Source organism: Lynx canadensis, chromosome B1, assembly GCF_007474595.2.
Source record: "Lynx canadensis isolate LIC74 chromosome B1, mLynCan4.pri.v2, whole genome shotgun sequence".
Taxonomy (NCBI): domain Eukaryota; kingdom Metazoa; phylum Chordata; class Mammalia; order Carnivora; family Felidae; genus Lynx; species Lynx canadensis.
In genome coordinates, this window is record NC_044306.2 from 6,399,634 (window position 1) to 6,412,783 (window position 13,150).

The following is a 13,150-nucleotide window of genomic DNA, read 5'->3' on the forward strand; positions in this document are numbered from 1 at the left end:
AGGCCACTATGGTCTAAGGTGTGGATTCTTAGAATCTGTACAATTGCATCAGCTTTTCATATTTAAGCACTGTGAAACAGACTTTCTTTGTTATTTAATCTGTTGTTTCTGGAAGTTAATCAAGTAACTGACATGGTAGAATGTATGAAATAAGTCCACTTTCATAGGGCTAAATATCCTCATAGGAATCTATTTCCCGATTAAATCAGCTTTTATCATTCAGTATTAGTATTATTTGAGAGGCTGCAGAATTTTGTTTGCAAAAAATATATCTGCATTATAAATTACTAAGAAATATATCTACTCAGTAATTACAGCTGGGACAATATTTTCATATGGTACTTACCAGTTGTGGGTGCAAATGAAACATTTGTAAAAATCACTACTTCATCTCTAGAAGTCATAGAGTCAACATTTGAGCTAGTACAATTCATGGCACGAATGTTAGGGTCTTACACTTTATTGTTGTTTTTCAAATTTAAAAATTTTTTAAATTTATTTATTTTGAGAGACAGCGCAATGGGGGAGGGGCAGAGACAGAGGGAGAGAGAGAATCCCAAGCAGGCTCCACACTGTCAGCGCAGAGCCTGACACAGGGCTTGAACCCACAAACTGTGAGATCATGACCTGAGCTGAGATCAAGAGTCGGATGCTCAACTGACTGAGCCCCTGGTTTTCCAACTTTTACTCAGGTTCCTTCTTAAAATGGAGGCAGCCTCAGGGATAGGAGTGTTGGCTTCGAAATCACATTTGTTGACTCTCAGATCTGCCATTTAAACTTTGGTACTTTGCACAAGTCACTTAACTTTTCTAAGCTTGTTTTCCTTATATGTTCCATCTACTCATAATTACTTAATTTGGTAGCTGGGATTAAGTAACATGTTTGAAAACGATGCTTATCGTATTAGTTTACTATTGCAGCTATAACAAATGACCACAAGCTCACTGGCTTAAGTCACACAAATTTTGGCTGTGGCAGCAGGAGCAAAACTACACAAGTAGGACCACACCACACCAGACTAAGAAGTTTCTGTGCAACAAAGGAAGTAATTCACAAAAGGAAAAAACCTACAGAATGGGAGAAAATACTTGCAAACTGCGTATCTGTTGTTAATTTCCAAAGTTAACCTGTAATTCACTAGCAAAAAAGCCAATAACCCAATGAAAAAAATGGGCGAAGAACTTGAATAGACGTTCATCCAAAGAAGGCCTACAAATGGCCGACAGGTGTATGAAAAGGTGTTCCACCTCACTCATTGTCAGGGCAATGACACTCCCAGCACACGGACGTTAACACCTAACACCTGTTAGCATGACTGTCCGCTAAGGTCAGAAGGGATTGGAAGGGATTTAGAAAAAAGAGAACCGTTAGATGTTTAGATGTTTCTGGTGGGGCTATATATTAGAACAGCCGTTATGAAAAATGGAATGGGGTTTCCTGAGAAGTTTAAAAATAGAAATATCATATGTAGCAATCAACTTCTGGGTGTATATCCAGAGGAAACAGTATTTCCTGCTCTCTTGTTCACTGCAGTATTATTCACAGTAGCCAAGGTATGGAAACAACCTAAATGTGTATCAACAAATGAGAAAATAAATAGTATATAGTATGTATACACAACGGAACATCTTTCAGTATTAAAAAGAAGGAAGTCCCGTCACTTACGACAGCAGAGATGAACCGTGAGGGCATTACACTAAGCGAAATAAACTGGACACAGAGCGACCAATACTGCATGGTCTCACTATATGTGGGATTTTAAAAAGTTGAATTCATAGAACGGTGGCTTGGGGGTTGGGGTTCGGGGGAATGGGGAATATGTTAGTCAAAGGGTACAAACTTTTGGTTTTAAGAGGAGTAAGTTCTGGACACGTAAGGTACAGCGTGGTGACCATAGTTAGTAATGCCGTATTGTATACTTGAAATTTGTTAACAGAGCAGATTTTAAGCACACACAAAAAATATGGTAACTATGCCACGTGGATATCTTAATTACTTTATGGTAATCATTTCACAGTGTCTATGTGCATTAAAACATCACATTGTGCACCTTAAATGTATACAATTTTTATTGTCAGTCATACCCCAGAAAAAAGCTAGAAAAAGTGACAACGTTATCTTCACCATTCCAGAGATGAGCAGTGCAAACGGGGTCTCACTGGACAGAATCACAGTGTCTTTGGGGCTGAGGTCCTCTGGAGACTCTAAGGGAGAATCCATATTCTTGCCTTTTTTGGATTCTAGAGTTTGCCCTCATTCCTTACCTCATGACTTCTGTCTTCAGAGCCAACAGTGGCCGGGCTGGTCTTTTTTTGCCAGCGTTCTGGTTCTGACTCTTTGGTCTCCTTCTTTCCTGTTTAAGAATGCTCATTGTTAACACGGGGCACACCGGGACATTCTAGGCTAACCTCATTGTTGTGCAGTCCACAGTCAGCAGCTCTAAGACCCCTGCCACGTTCCATAATGTCCGCAGATTCTGAGGGCGAGGATGTGGACGTTTTGGGGAGGGGACATTATTCTGCCCGCCACATGCATGTATGTATTTACATGACTTTGTAGTTTTTTTTCTAATCATACATGTAGCACTTTCATGCTTAAATTATAAGCTCTTTGAGAGATTGTTACTTTGTATCCTGCTGCTTTTTGGCATTTTTTTTCTCTGTAAATGTAATGAGTTGAATGTGTCTGGTCGTTATTTTAGAAAAACCTTTTTTAAAAGTTGTGGTTTGCCAGACTGCATTAATTTTGGGGGAGGAAAGCAGAGATGAACCATCTTGTTTATATTCTGCACATCTCAATCCGAAATGGCTTTTCATTTAAAGAGAGAGAAGTAACTAAAAGATGTCTAGCTAATCAAAGTTTGTTAAGTTCTGAGATACTATTTCCATATAAATACGTCTGCTTTGAAAATACTTAGTGAAGTAGATAGAATTTTAAAAACCAGAGGGGAAGGAAACAATATAAAGAGCCTGCCACGTGGTGCTTAATATTCTCACATGTAGGGGCGCCTGGGTGGCTCAGTCAGTTGAGTGTCTGACTTCGGCTCAGGTCATGATCTCGCGGTCCGTGAGTTCGAGCCCCGCGTCAGGCTCTGTGCTGACAGCTCGGAGCCTGCAGCCGGCTTCGGATTCTGCGCCTCCCTCTCTCTCTGCCCCAACCCACTCGCATTCTGTCTCTGTCTCTCTCATAAATAAATAAACATTAAAAAAAATTTTTTTTAAATTCTCACGTGTTTCCTTTTATCTCTCAGCTATCCTGAGTCTTCATTTGGGAATGAAACTGAAACTCAATTAAAAGTAAATTAACTTATCCAGTGCATGGAGGAAAGGCTATTTTTAATAGAAAGTCATCAGTTCCATAACTGGTTGAATATGAGTATATTTTAAACTCTTAAGAAGCTCTTTTCTTTTTGAATGGAATTTTAATATGGAATTGCTCACTGGTTTCCATTAGATGCTGAAGCATCTGTGCTTAGAATGGTTCATCACATCTTGAATATAGATCTTCTGTGCAAAGTCAGTCCCTGTTAAAGGAAACAGAATCTCTGGTTCCTTCCAAATGAAACTTTAGCAGAATAAAAGATTTCTGTGCACACTAGCAGTAATCTACATGATTTGGTTTGTTTGGAACTGTCAGTTCTCTGTCATTCCTGGGGCTTCCCTGTCCTTGAGCGGGAATTTTCCTTAACTGAGAAGTGGGTCCAGGAATGTCACACTGCTTTGTGGTAGTTTTTTCTTGCCCTGATGCTCCATGTTTAATCCTTCCTGTCCTCTGTTGCCACCTTCTCCGTTTCCATGGGAACTAAAGAAGACAGCTGCCTTTTTTGTTAGCAGTGTGAACGCAGTGCTGAGGAGGTCATCAGATGCGAACCGCGGAAGGAGGAAGGAAGTTTGACTTGGCGGTCTTGACTCTACGTCTGCTGTGTGCCACAGTCCGCTGGTGCTGGAGAGAGCCAGACCTGCCTTGGTTGCACAGCCTCTAGGGGCAGTTGTTCTCGAGAATGAGGCGCTGAGCTGCATCTGGGGTCGCGCTCCCAGCTGCTCCTGTCATGTGCCTTTCTTCGAACCACATACGTCCTCTCCCTGCCATCTCACGTTTCTAAAGCAGATGTGTTTTACTTTTAACAACAGCAAATCGCACTGTTATTTTGTGCCAAGCACTGTGTTAACGTAGATCACACAAGTTATCACCTTTTGTCATTACAGTATGTGAACTGTCATTTCATCTTGTAGTCAGGGAAGCTTAAGGCACAGAGGGGATGAGGAGGTCATCCCGGGGATCGGGGCCTGCGAGTGGAGTCTGGGATGTGAAACTGAACATCCAGACTGTTGTGTTCTGTGTGCTTTGGTTACGGTCTTTGTAGATACGATTTCCTATAGAAGATCGCCCGCTTTGTGACGTAACGGGCGGGTTTGGGCGTTAAAATGTAACTGCTAAGAATTTGCATCTGCGGCTTGCCCTTTCATATCCCAACAGAATCTTCAAAAAAGTTTTAAGATTTTTGCCTAAGTGCAGTTTATTGATTTTTCTCTCCTAAAATTTTTGCCTTTTCTGCCCTATTTTAGAAGGTTTATAGTTTCAGCATGCATTTAGGTCTCTGGCCCGTTTCGAGGTAACTTGTATATCTGGTGTAAGGCCAAGGCTCCTGTGTCTAAATATGGATATCCGTCACCACTTATTGACAAGGTTATTCTTTTCCCCATTGTTTGAAATAAATTGATTTCATATATACAGGTCTGTCTGTGAACCATTTGCTCTGTTGGCACTGATCTATACGTGTATCCCCATGCCCGCACTACACTATCTTGATTACCCTTGCATTACAGTAAGTTTTGAAATCTGGTGTAGTTAAGTCTTCTAAATTTGTTCTTTTTCAAAGGTGCTTGGCTGTTTTTGGTCCTTTGCATTTCCATATAAATTCTGAAATCAGTTGTCAATTTCTGCGTGAAAGCTTGCTCGTTTTTTACTTCAATTGCATTGAATCTGTAGATCCATCTGGGAAGAGTGATGTCACAACGATATTGAATGTTTGGATCCAAAAGCGCAGTATTTAGGTCTTCTTCAATATCTCTCAGCAGTGTTTCATGGTTTCAGAGCATACAAATTTACACACATTTTGCAAAAGTTAACCACATTTGCCAAAATAAATTCTTAGTTTCCTGTTTTTTGACGCTATTGTAGATGGCATTTTTAAAAATTTTATTACATGCTGATAGCATGTAAACATACGGTTGATTTTTGTATATTGATATTTTCTTCTGTAACCTTGCTAAACTTATTTATTATCTAGTAACATCTAAAAATAGTAACGTTTCTTAGGATTTCCTACATGGAGAGTCATGTCATTTGTGTATAAGTACAGTTTTATTTCTTTCTTTTAATCTGGATGCCTTTTGTTTTTTTTGTTTTTTGTTTTTTTGTCTTGCCTGGAGTGCCCTGGCCAGAACCTCTAGTCTAGCTTTGACCAGAACTGGTGAGAGTGGGCATTCTTGCCTTGTTCTGCATCTGTGGCAAAAGCACTCATTCTTTCCCCATTCCTTAGGTCTTAGACCCACCATGCATTCAGTCACCCTCTTGTTACTCTCCTTCATAACATTTTGCTCTTTTTCTACACGGTCATAGAAGTGTAATTACATTTTTATTTGTATTTCGTTTAAGTTTGTTTATTTCCAGTGAGACAGAGACAGTGCAAGTTGGGGAGGGGCAGAGAGAGAGGGAGAAAGAGAAACCCAAGCAGGCTCCGCGCTGCCAGCACAGAGCCTGATGTGGGGCTCAAACTCACGAACTGAGATCATGACCTGAGCCGAAACCAAGTGTCAGACACTTAACCAACTGAGCCACCCAGGCACTCCTGTGTAATTATATTTTTAAAACTTATTTGTTTAATGTACTTTTTTCTCACTTGTCTCCAAAACCATATCTATTTCATTACCCTCTATAGTACCTGGCACATAATACTAGGTGTATAAGAAATATTTCTTGAATGAATCCTGAATGAATTGTTCATTCTTGCCTTCTTGCTGACCATCAGTTCTCTTTTTAATTAAACATGTAAAGAGACAGAAAATAATAACCACTTGAATTATTAATCATTCAAATCATGAATCATTTTTATTAAAAAAAATTTTTTTAACCTTTATTTATTATTGAGAGAGAGAGACAGAGCATGAGCATGGGAGGGGCAGAGAGAGGGGGAGACACAGAATCTGAAGCAGGCTCCAGGCTCTGAGCCCCGACACGGGGCTCGAACTCACAAACCGCAAGATTATGACCTGAGCGGAAGTCGGATGCTTTACCAACTGAGCCACCCAGGTGCCCTGAATCATTTTATTTTTGAGTGCTTGAACTAAAAGCTAAAATCCATCAGTAATTGCTTTCATGGCGTTGAATACAAACTTTACTTATTTAAAATGTATTCTCCTGATAGTGAATTTGTGGTTTTTGGAACTAATTTTAATTTTTTTTCCTGTTTTTCCTTCTACTTACTGGAATATAATAAGGAATTCTTAACTTTTTTTCTTAATTTTACCCATTTTTCTACATTTTCTTGGTAGCTCTGGTTAATCTTTATTATCCAATATTAAGGTACATAGAAATCTATTAATTTCTATGTTTGGCAAAAATAGTGGGCTCCAAAGACAATTTATGTAGATAAATAAAAAGTTAATCTATTTTCAGGGAAGCTGAAAATGCAGAATTGTAGAGCCACCATTAATTCAAGTTTTTCACCTAGAAGATTGAAAGAGATAAGCTTGTCTAATGAAAAAATTTGAACTGTCACAAAGGTTCATTAGGTAGGAGTTTTACAATCAGAAATCATTCAGATAAGGGAATGCTTCTGTACTAGACATCTAGACAGACAGCATTACCTACAATCTGATGAGGGTGGATTAAATGAACAGAATGTTCTTTCCTTCTCTCCCACTATCCTTTTGTTTCCTGTATTCTGTTTGTACTGGAAAAGATTTGATATGAATGCCTTACTTTTGTCTTTTGGCTGTCACTTAACCATGTTGGTGTAGTTTTGGTAACTCAGTTCTAAAGTTAGGAGTTTCTCCCAATGTTGTATCGTATGTTAACTAATTAGAATTTTTTAAAAAAAATTTTGAAAAGAAAGAAAAAATCAAGTTAGGAGTTTCTCATTGTATATTTTTATGGTCTGTATTTTTCCAAGCAGATAGAAGTAAAAGCTCAGATGAATTGATTACTTAGTAAACATTCACCTTCCTTTTTTACTTATACATGCATTATTTCAGTTTATGAAACTGCTAATAAATTGAATTATTTAAAATGCAGTAAGGGAGCTCCGTAAAATAAGAACACTGTGGGAATCTTTTACAATATGAATACTTAAGTATATTTTATACTGTGGAAATTTAGATATTGCCTCAAATGAGATGTGCTTTTCTTATCGATACTTAGGGACACTGATGCGTGACATTTGCAACTTTTAAAAAAGTCGTTTTTCAGAATCTTAGGGCAGAAAAGCTCTTTATGAGTCAGCATTTCATGGGCAAATTTTTAATTAAGGAATATTAGTGTGTAATTAGAAACATTGTTAGATTCTTAATGATTGACCTACCAGTGTATGTAGGACTGCATTTTAAATATAATCCGTTTTAAGACTTAATTGCATTTTTTTTTTTGCATTTCGGTTGCTCTGCTGGAAATGAATCGTGTAAAATGAATATACATTTTCCCACCATAGAATCTACTCCCTTCGCATTGGCATTAAGTTAACAAGAACCACAAAAAAAGCTCACATGAAACAAACCATATTTCTTTCTGCTTCACAGATGTATCTTGTGATTTTTCCAGAAGGAACAAGGTATAATCCAGAACTAACAAAAGTTATTTCAGCTAGTCAAACATTTGCTGCTAAAGAAGGTAAGTAAAACTTTGACAGTATTTGAAAAAATAATTTTTAAAGATACCTTTGCAGTTTTTCTTCCTGGAGAAGATATTTATGTTTTACAACAATGGAAATGAATTCACTGATTCATTTCTTTGGTGAGTGCGTATATTAATTACTTAGGAAATGAAGTTTCTCAATTAATTCATATGCGTGTTATTATATATGTCTGAAAGATTAATTTCAAGTGCTTGCTAAATACGTATTTCAGTGCCATGGGTTTATTTAAAATCTGTCTAGGTACCCGACTGTGCAGATGGAGCCTTTTTCTTCGTTGTGGCTTCTGTGTGGTGGAAAGGATTTGTGTTCTGTGGGCTCACAGACCTGGGTTGGAATCCAGACTCTGACGTCTGCTAGCTATGTGGCTGCAAGTTGCCTCATGTTACAGACCTTGTTTTCTCGTCTCTTAAGAAACACATACCTCATAGGTATACCTAACTGGGTGTAAGAATGAAGCTAGAAGATATGTGAAGTTCCTGTTGGAGCATGTTACACATAGTACTTGGAAATTATTAATGTTCCCCAAGACAGGAATGTTTCCAGTGTCCTTATTTTAGAATGTGGGACAACTAATACACCTATAAGCTGTTCACTTTAACCAAACTGGGATGTCAACAGAAAACAGTGGCCATGCCGTGTTTTCAAAGTTGTCCTTGAAGATTGAGTTAGTATACGATCTCCGTACATGAATCACCAGACACTCACTGAGCAGATGTCTTGTTGATGGCGTTCTGCCAGGGTCTGTGCAGTGCTGTCTGGAAGGATTGGCTGCAGCAATGGTAGTCTTTTCTCTGTCTGCTCTCCCCAGTGTGGTAGCTCCTGCCCACATGAGGTGGTGTATCAGGGGAAATGAAGTTTTAATTTTGTTAAATTTTTTTTAATATGAAATTTATTGTCAAATTGGTTTCCATACAAAACCCAGTGCTCATCCCAACTAACTTTGTTGATTTTAATTAATTCATTGTGATCTGAAACAGAATTCTTGATACTTTTCCTTATTGAAATTCTTTCCCTAGACTTCTGTAGGGCTTGTCTCCATTTCCTTCTCCCTGTCGGGTGATTCCTGCTCAGTCTCCTTTCCAGCCTCCTCTTCTGCTTCACTCTCTCCCGTTTCATATGTTGTGTCTGTTGTTGGCTGGTCTCCCATTCATTGCATTTTCGTGTTTCCCTGTGGGCTTCATCCACATCCCTAGCGTTGGCCTCCATTGATTTGGTTGCTGATGACTCACAGAAACCTTTCTCCCATCCATATCTCTGACTTTAGACCTAGAGGTTTGGTTGCCCAGTAGACAACCTCCCTCAACCAGCCCAAAGGCCAGTGATGCTCAGCATCACTCGTCAGGGAAACACAAACCAAAACCACAAGGAAACATCACCTCACAACTGTCAGAATGGCTAAATCAACAACACAGGAAACAGCAGGATGTCTTTGGTGAGGATGTGGAGAAGGGGGAACCCTCGTGCACTGCTGGTGGGAATGCAGGTTGGTGCAGCCGCTCTGGGGAACGGTGTGGAGGTTCCTCAAAAAGTTAAAAATAGAACTAGAACTACCCTGTGGTCCAGCCATTGCACTACTAGGTATTTACCCAAAGGATACAAAAATACTGACTCTCAGGGACACATGCACCCCAATGTTCATAGCAGCACTATCAACAACAGCCAAAGTATGGAAAGAGCCCAAATGTCCATCGACTGATGATTGGATAAAGATGTGGTATATGTGTGCATATAAATACATAAATAAATACACACTCAGCCATCAAAAAGAATGAAATCTTGCCTTTTTCAATGATATGGGTAGAGCCAGAGAGTAAAATGCTAAGCAAAATCAGTCAGAGAAAGACCTGCATCATGTGGTTTCACTTACATGTGGAATTTAAGAAACAAAACAAATGAACATGATGGGGGCAAAGGAGAGACAAACCAAGAAACAGACTCTTAGCTATAGAGAACAAATTGATGGTACAGAGGGAGGTGGACAGGGGGGTGGGTTAAAGAGATGATGGAGATAACGGAGTACGCTTGTCATAATGAGCACCAGGTGAGGTGTGGAAATGTAGAATCACTATAATATACACCTGAGATTAATATAACACTGCGTGTTAACCTACTGAAATTAAAATAAAAGCCTAAAAATAACCTATCTCAAGGGAGAACTAAAAGTTAAAAATCAAAAAAATAAGAAAAGCATATCTTACAAGAGAAGTCACAGATACATGGCTTTTTTAAAAAAGGGTTTTATGTCCAAAAGTGTTAGAGAATGTTGCATTTTCTATCCTTCCCTTGGGGAGGTACAGTTCACATTTATGTATTAGTCTCAGAAAAGTGCTATTGTAAAGATGTCTGATTTTGTGTATTGAGCTGGGGTTTTTTTAATGTTTGTTTATTTTTGAGAAAGAGAGCGTGAGCGAGCATGAGTGGTGGAGGGGCAGAGAGAGGAAGACCCAGAATCCAAAGCAGGCTGAGCGGTCAGCACAGAGCCTGATGCGGGGCTCAAACCCATGAAACACCAGATCATGACCTGAGCTGAAGTTGGACAAACAACCGACTGAACCACCCAGGTGTCCCTATTGAGCTGTTCTCTAATTTTCATATTTAAAAAAAAATTTTTTTTAACGTTTATTTATTTTTGAGACACAGCATGAACAGGGGAGGGGCAGAGAGAGAGGGAGACAGAATCTGGAACAGGCTCCAGGCTCTGAGCTGTCAGCACAGAGCCCGACGCGGGGCTCGAACTCACGGGCCGTTGAGATCATGACCTGAGCCGAAGTCAGATGCTTAACCAACCAAGCCACCCAGGCACCCCTCTAATTTTCATATTTTAGAAAGGAAACAGTGATCTAAAATTACTAAAATTTGGAATTTTTGTGGGGTAAATGTTTAGAGTTGCAGAAAATTCTGTCTCTAAGATTATTCCTTCTCTAAAGATTCTAGATGGCTGAGTTCTGACTTCAACAAAATGTATATTTTACTCTGAAACTTAAAATAGCTTATAGATGAGTCAGTTGTGGGATTCTTTTTGTGTGTGGGGTGGGGAGGGGGGATTCTTGATAAACTTGAATATAGACCTTACACTATATAAATTTTCAACTACTCTTATGTGTCGTCTCGTGTAGCCATGTTAATTCTGTTCCAGAATTATAGTTTTGGATTAGATAAGGTGAAAGGGAAATAATAAACATGTGGGGAATTTTTTTTCTTGCTGCTTTTCACGTGTATTGTAAAATTTGACACATTTCATTGTTACTGTATGATCGATTTCATCTTGAAACACTTGTGTTTTTTATGAGTTGAACAGAGTTGGCCTTGAGAGAAGTTTCCTGGAGTGCATTAGATGCTCAGAGTCTGCTGATTTTGTTTTTAAAACAGTACAGTATTCTACCTTTAAATATTAACAAATCTTTATTAAATTTTGAATATGTAAAACGTTCCGCTAAGTGGTAGAACTAACTTTGATGTTTTCTAGGAAGTTATAATTAAATAGCAGAAATGAAACAGAGTTGTATTCATCATCTGTTGATGTGTAACAAATTATCCCAAGCCCTCGCGTGGCCTCAAACAGTAAACATGTGTTATCTCCCAGTTGATGTGGGCCAGGAGTCCCGGTGTGGTTTAGCTGGCGGCTTCTTGCTCCGGGACTGTCACTGGCTGCAGTCATTTCAGGGCCCCCCCAGGGAGGATCTGGTAAACGCCCTCTCACATGGCTGTCGACAGGTCTCAGGTCCTCACTGGCTGTTTCTTGCCACTTGGGTCTCTCCACTGAGCTCTTCAGGACATGACCACTCACTCCCCTCGATCACCAGAGCAGAGAGGGGTGGGGAGGGACCGTGGAGGACGTAGTGGAACGGTGAGAACATAGAGTAGGGTGAGCAAGACAGAAGTCACGGTCTTCCTGTAACCTAATTCTGGAAGTGACGTCTCATCATTTCGCCATATTTTATGTGTTAGAAGCACATCACTAGGTCCAGCCACGCTCAAGGGCAGATTACATGGGAGTGTGAATACATGGGGGTAGTGGGGGACCAGTTTACAGGCTGCCTACCTCGGTGATGTTGAAATCAGATTTCTACGCAGTTACATCAAACTAGAATAAGGTAGGGATAAGCAGAGTATGCTTTAGGTTAGATTACCTGCAGATGTGGGCTCAGCAGGGCTGTGTGGAGGGGGAAACACTTGGGCTGGGCTGGGAAGAATTTCAGCAGGTGGAGGTGAGGAAGGGCTGCGTTTCCGTGGGAAGGAATGGGTGAGAGGCGGAGAAGGGGAACCGTGAGAGCCGTCCTCTTGAAAGAGCAGTGAGTACGGGGAGAGGGCAGACGAGCGAGAAGCTGGAGTATTCTTGGTTACGTGGGAGGTCCTGCCCCGGACTCTGCAGGAGAAGTCCAGCTGATGGAGCGGTGATCCACTTTCCGAAAACCCCAGCGTGCCGTTTTCCAGCAGTTTTGCCTCTTGGAATGTGTGATGCACTGCTTCATTCATTTTAAATATGTTAACACAGACATTTTATTATATCTTGTCGCTGGGCAGATCGCCATTTGTTGAGGTATGATAAGTTTGCATGACAGAATGGGTATAATCTGGGATTACTGTGTTTGTGTGAAAAGTAATGTAGAATTCTTGTGGGGCGCCTGGGTGGCGCAGTCGGTTAAGCGTCCGACTTCAGCCAGGTCACGATCTCGCGGTCCGGGAGTTCGAGCCCCGCGTCGGGCTCTGGGCTGATGGCTCAGAGCCTGGAGCCTGTTTCCGATTCTGTGTCTCCCTCTCTCTCTGCCCCTCCCCCGTTCATGCTCTGTCTCTCTCTGTCCCAAAAATAAATAAACTTTGAAAAAAAAAAGAAAAGTAATGTAGAATTCTTGTGTGTTTTAGTATTCAAGGACTTCTGACTTCTTTTATAAAATTTACCTGTGTGTGTGTGTGTGTGTGTGTGTGTGTGTGTGTGTGTTCCTATTTGAATATTGCCATACTGCTTTCAGTTGGGCAAAACAAATGTTTATGTGGAAATAGATTTATTTGCTGTGTAATAATTATTCAGAGTTTCAATCTCAGTCCGCGTTTTCGGGCCTGTGCTAATCCCCTTGGCCGCCGTGACAAGACAGCACGCTGGGGGCTTAAACAGACACTGATTTTCTCACAGCCCTGAAGCCGGAAAGTTCAAGATCAAGGTGCCCACAGGGTTGGTTTCGGTGAGACTTCCCTTCCTACCTCGTAGCTTGGTCTCCTTCTGGCCGTGCCTTCACGTG

The 13,150-nt window shown here is 40.3% G+C and overlaps 1 protein-coding gene across 2 annotated transcripts in view; it reads left to right on the forward strand.

The window, feature by feature from the left end:
- The window catches only part of AGPAT5 (1-acylglycerol-3-phosphate O-acyltransferase 5), a 61,631-nt gene that overhangs the window by 26,752 nt on the left and 21,729 nt on the right, over positions 1-13,150 (forward strand). For both annotated transcript variants that reach the window (XM_030312059.1, XM_030312058.1), the window contains exon 5: positions 7,798-7,888. In XM_030312059.1, coding sequence (XP_030167919.1) covers positions 7,798-7,888 — 91 coding nt within the window. The remainder of the gene's footprint in view (positions 1-7,797; positions 7,889-13,150) is intronic.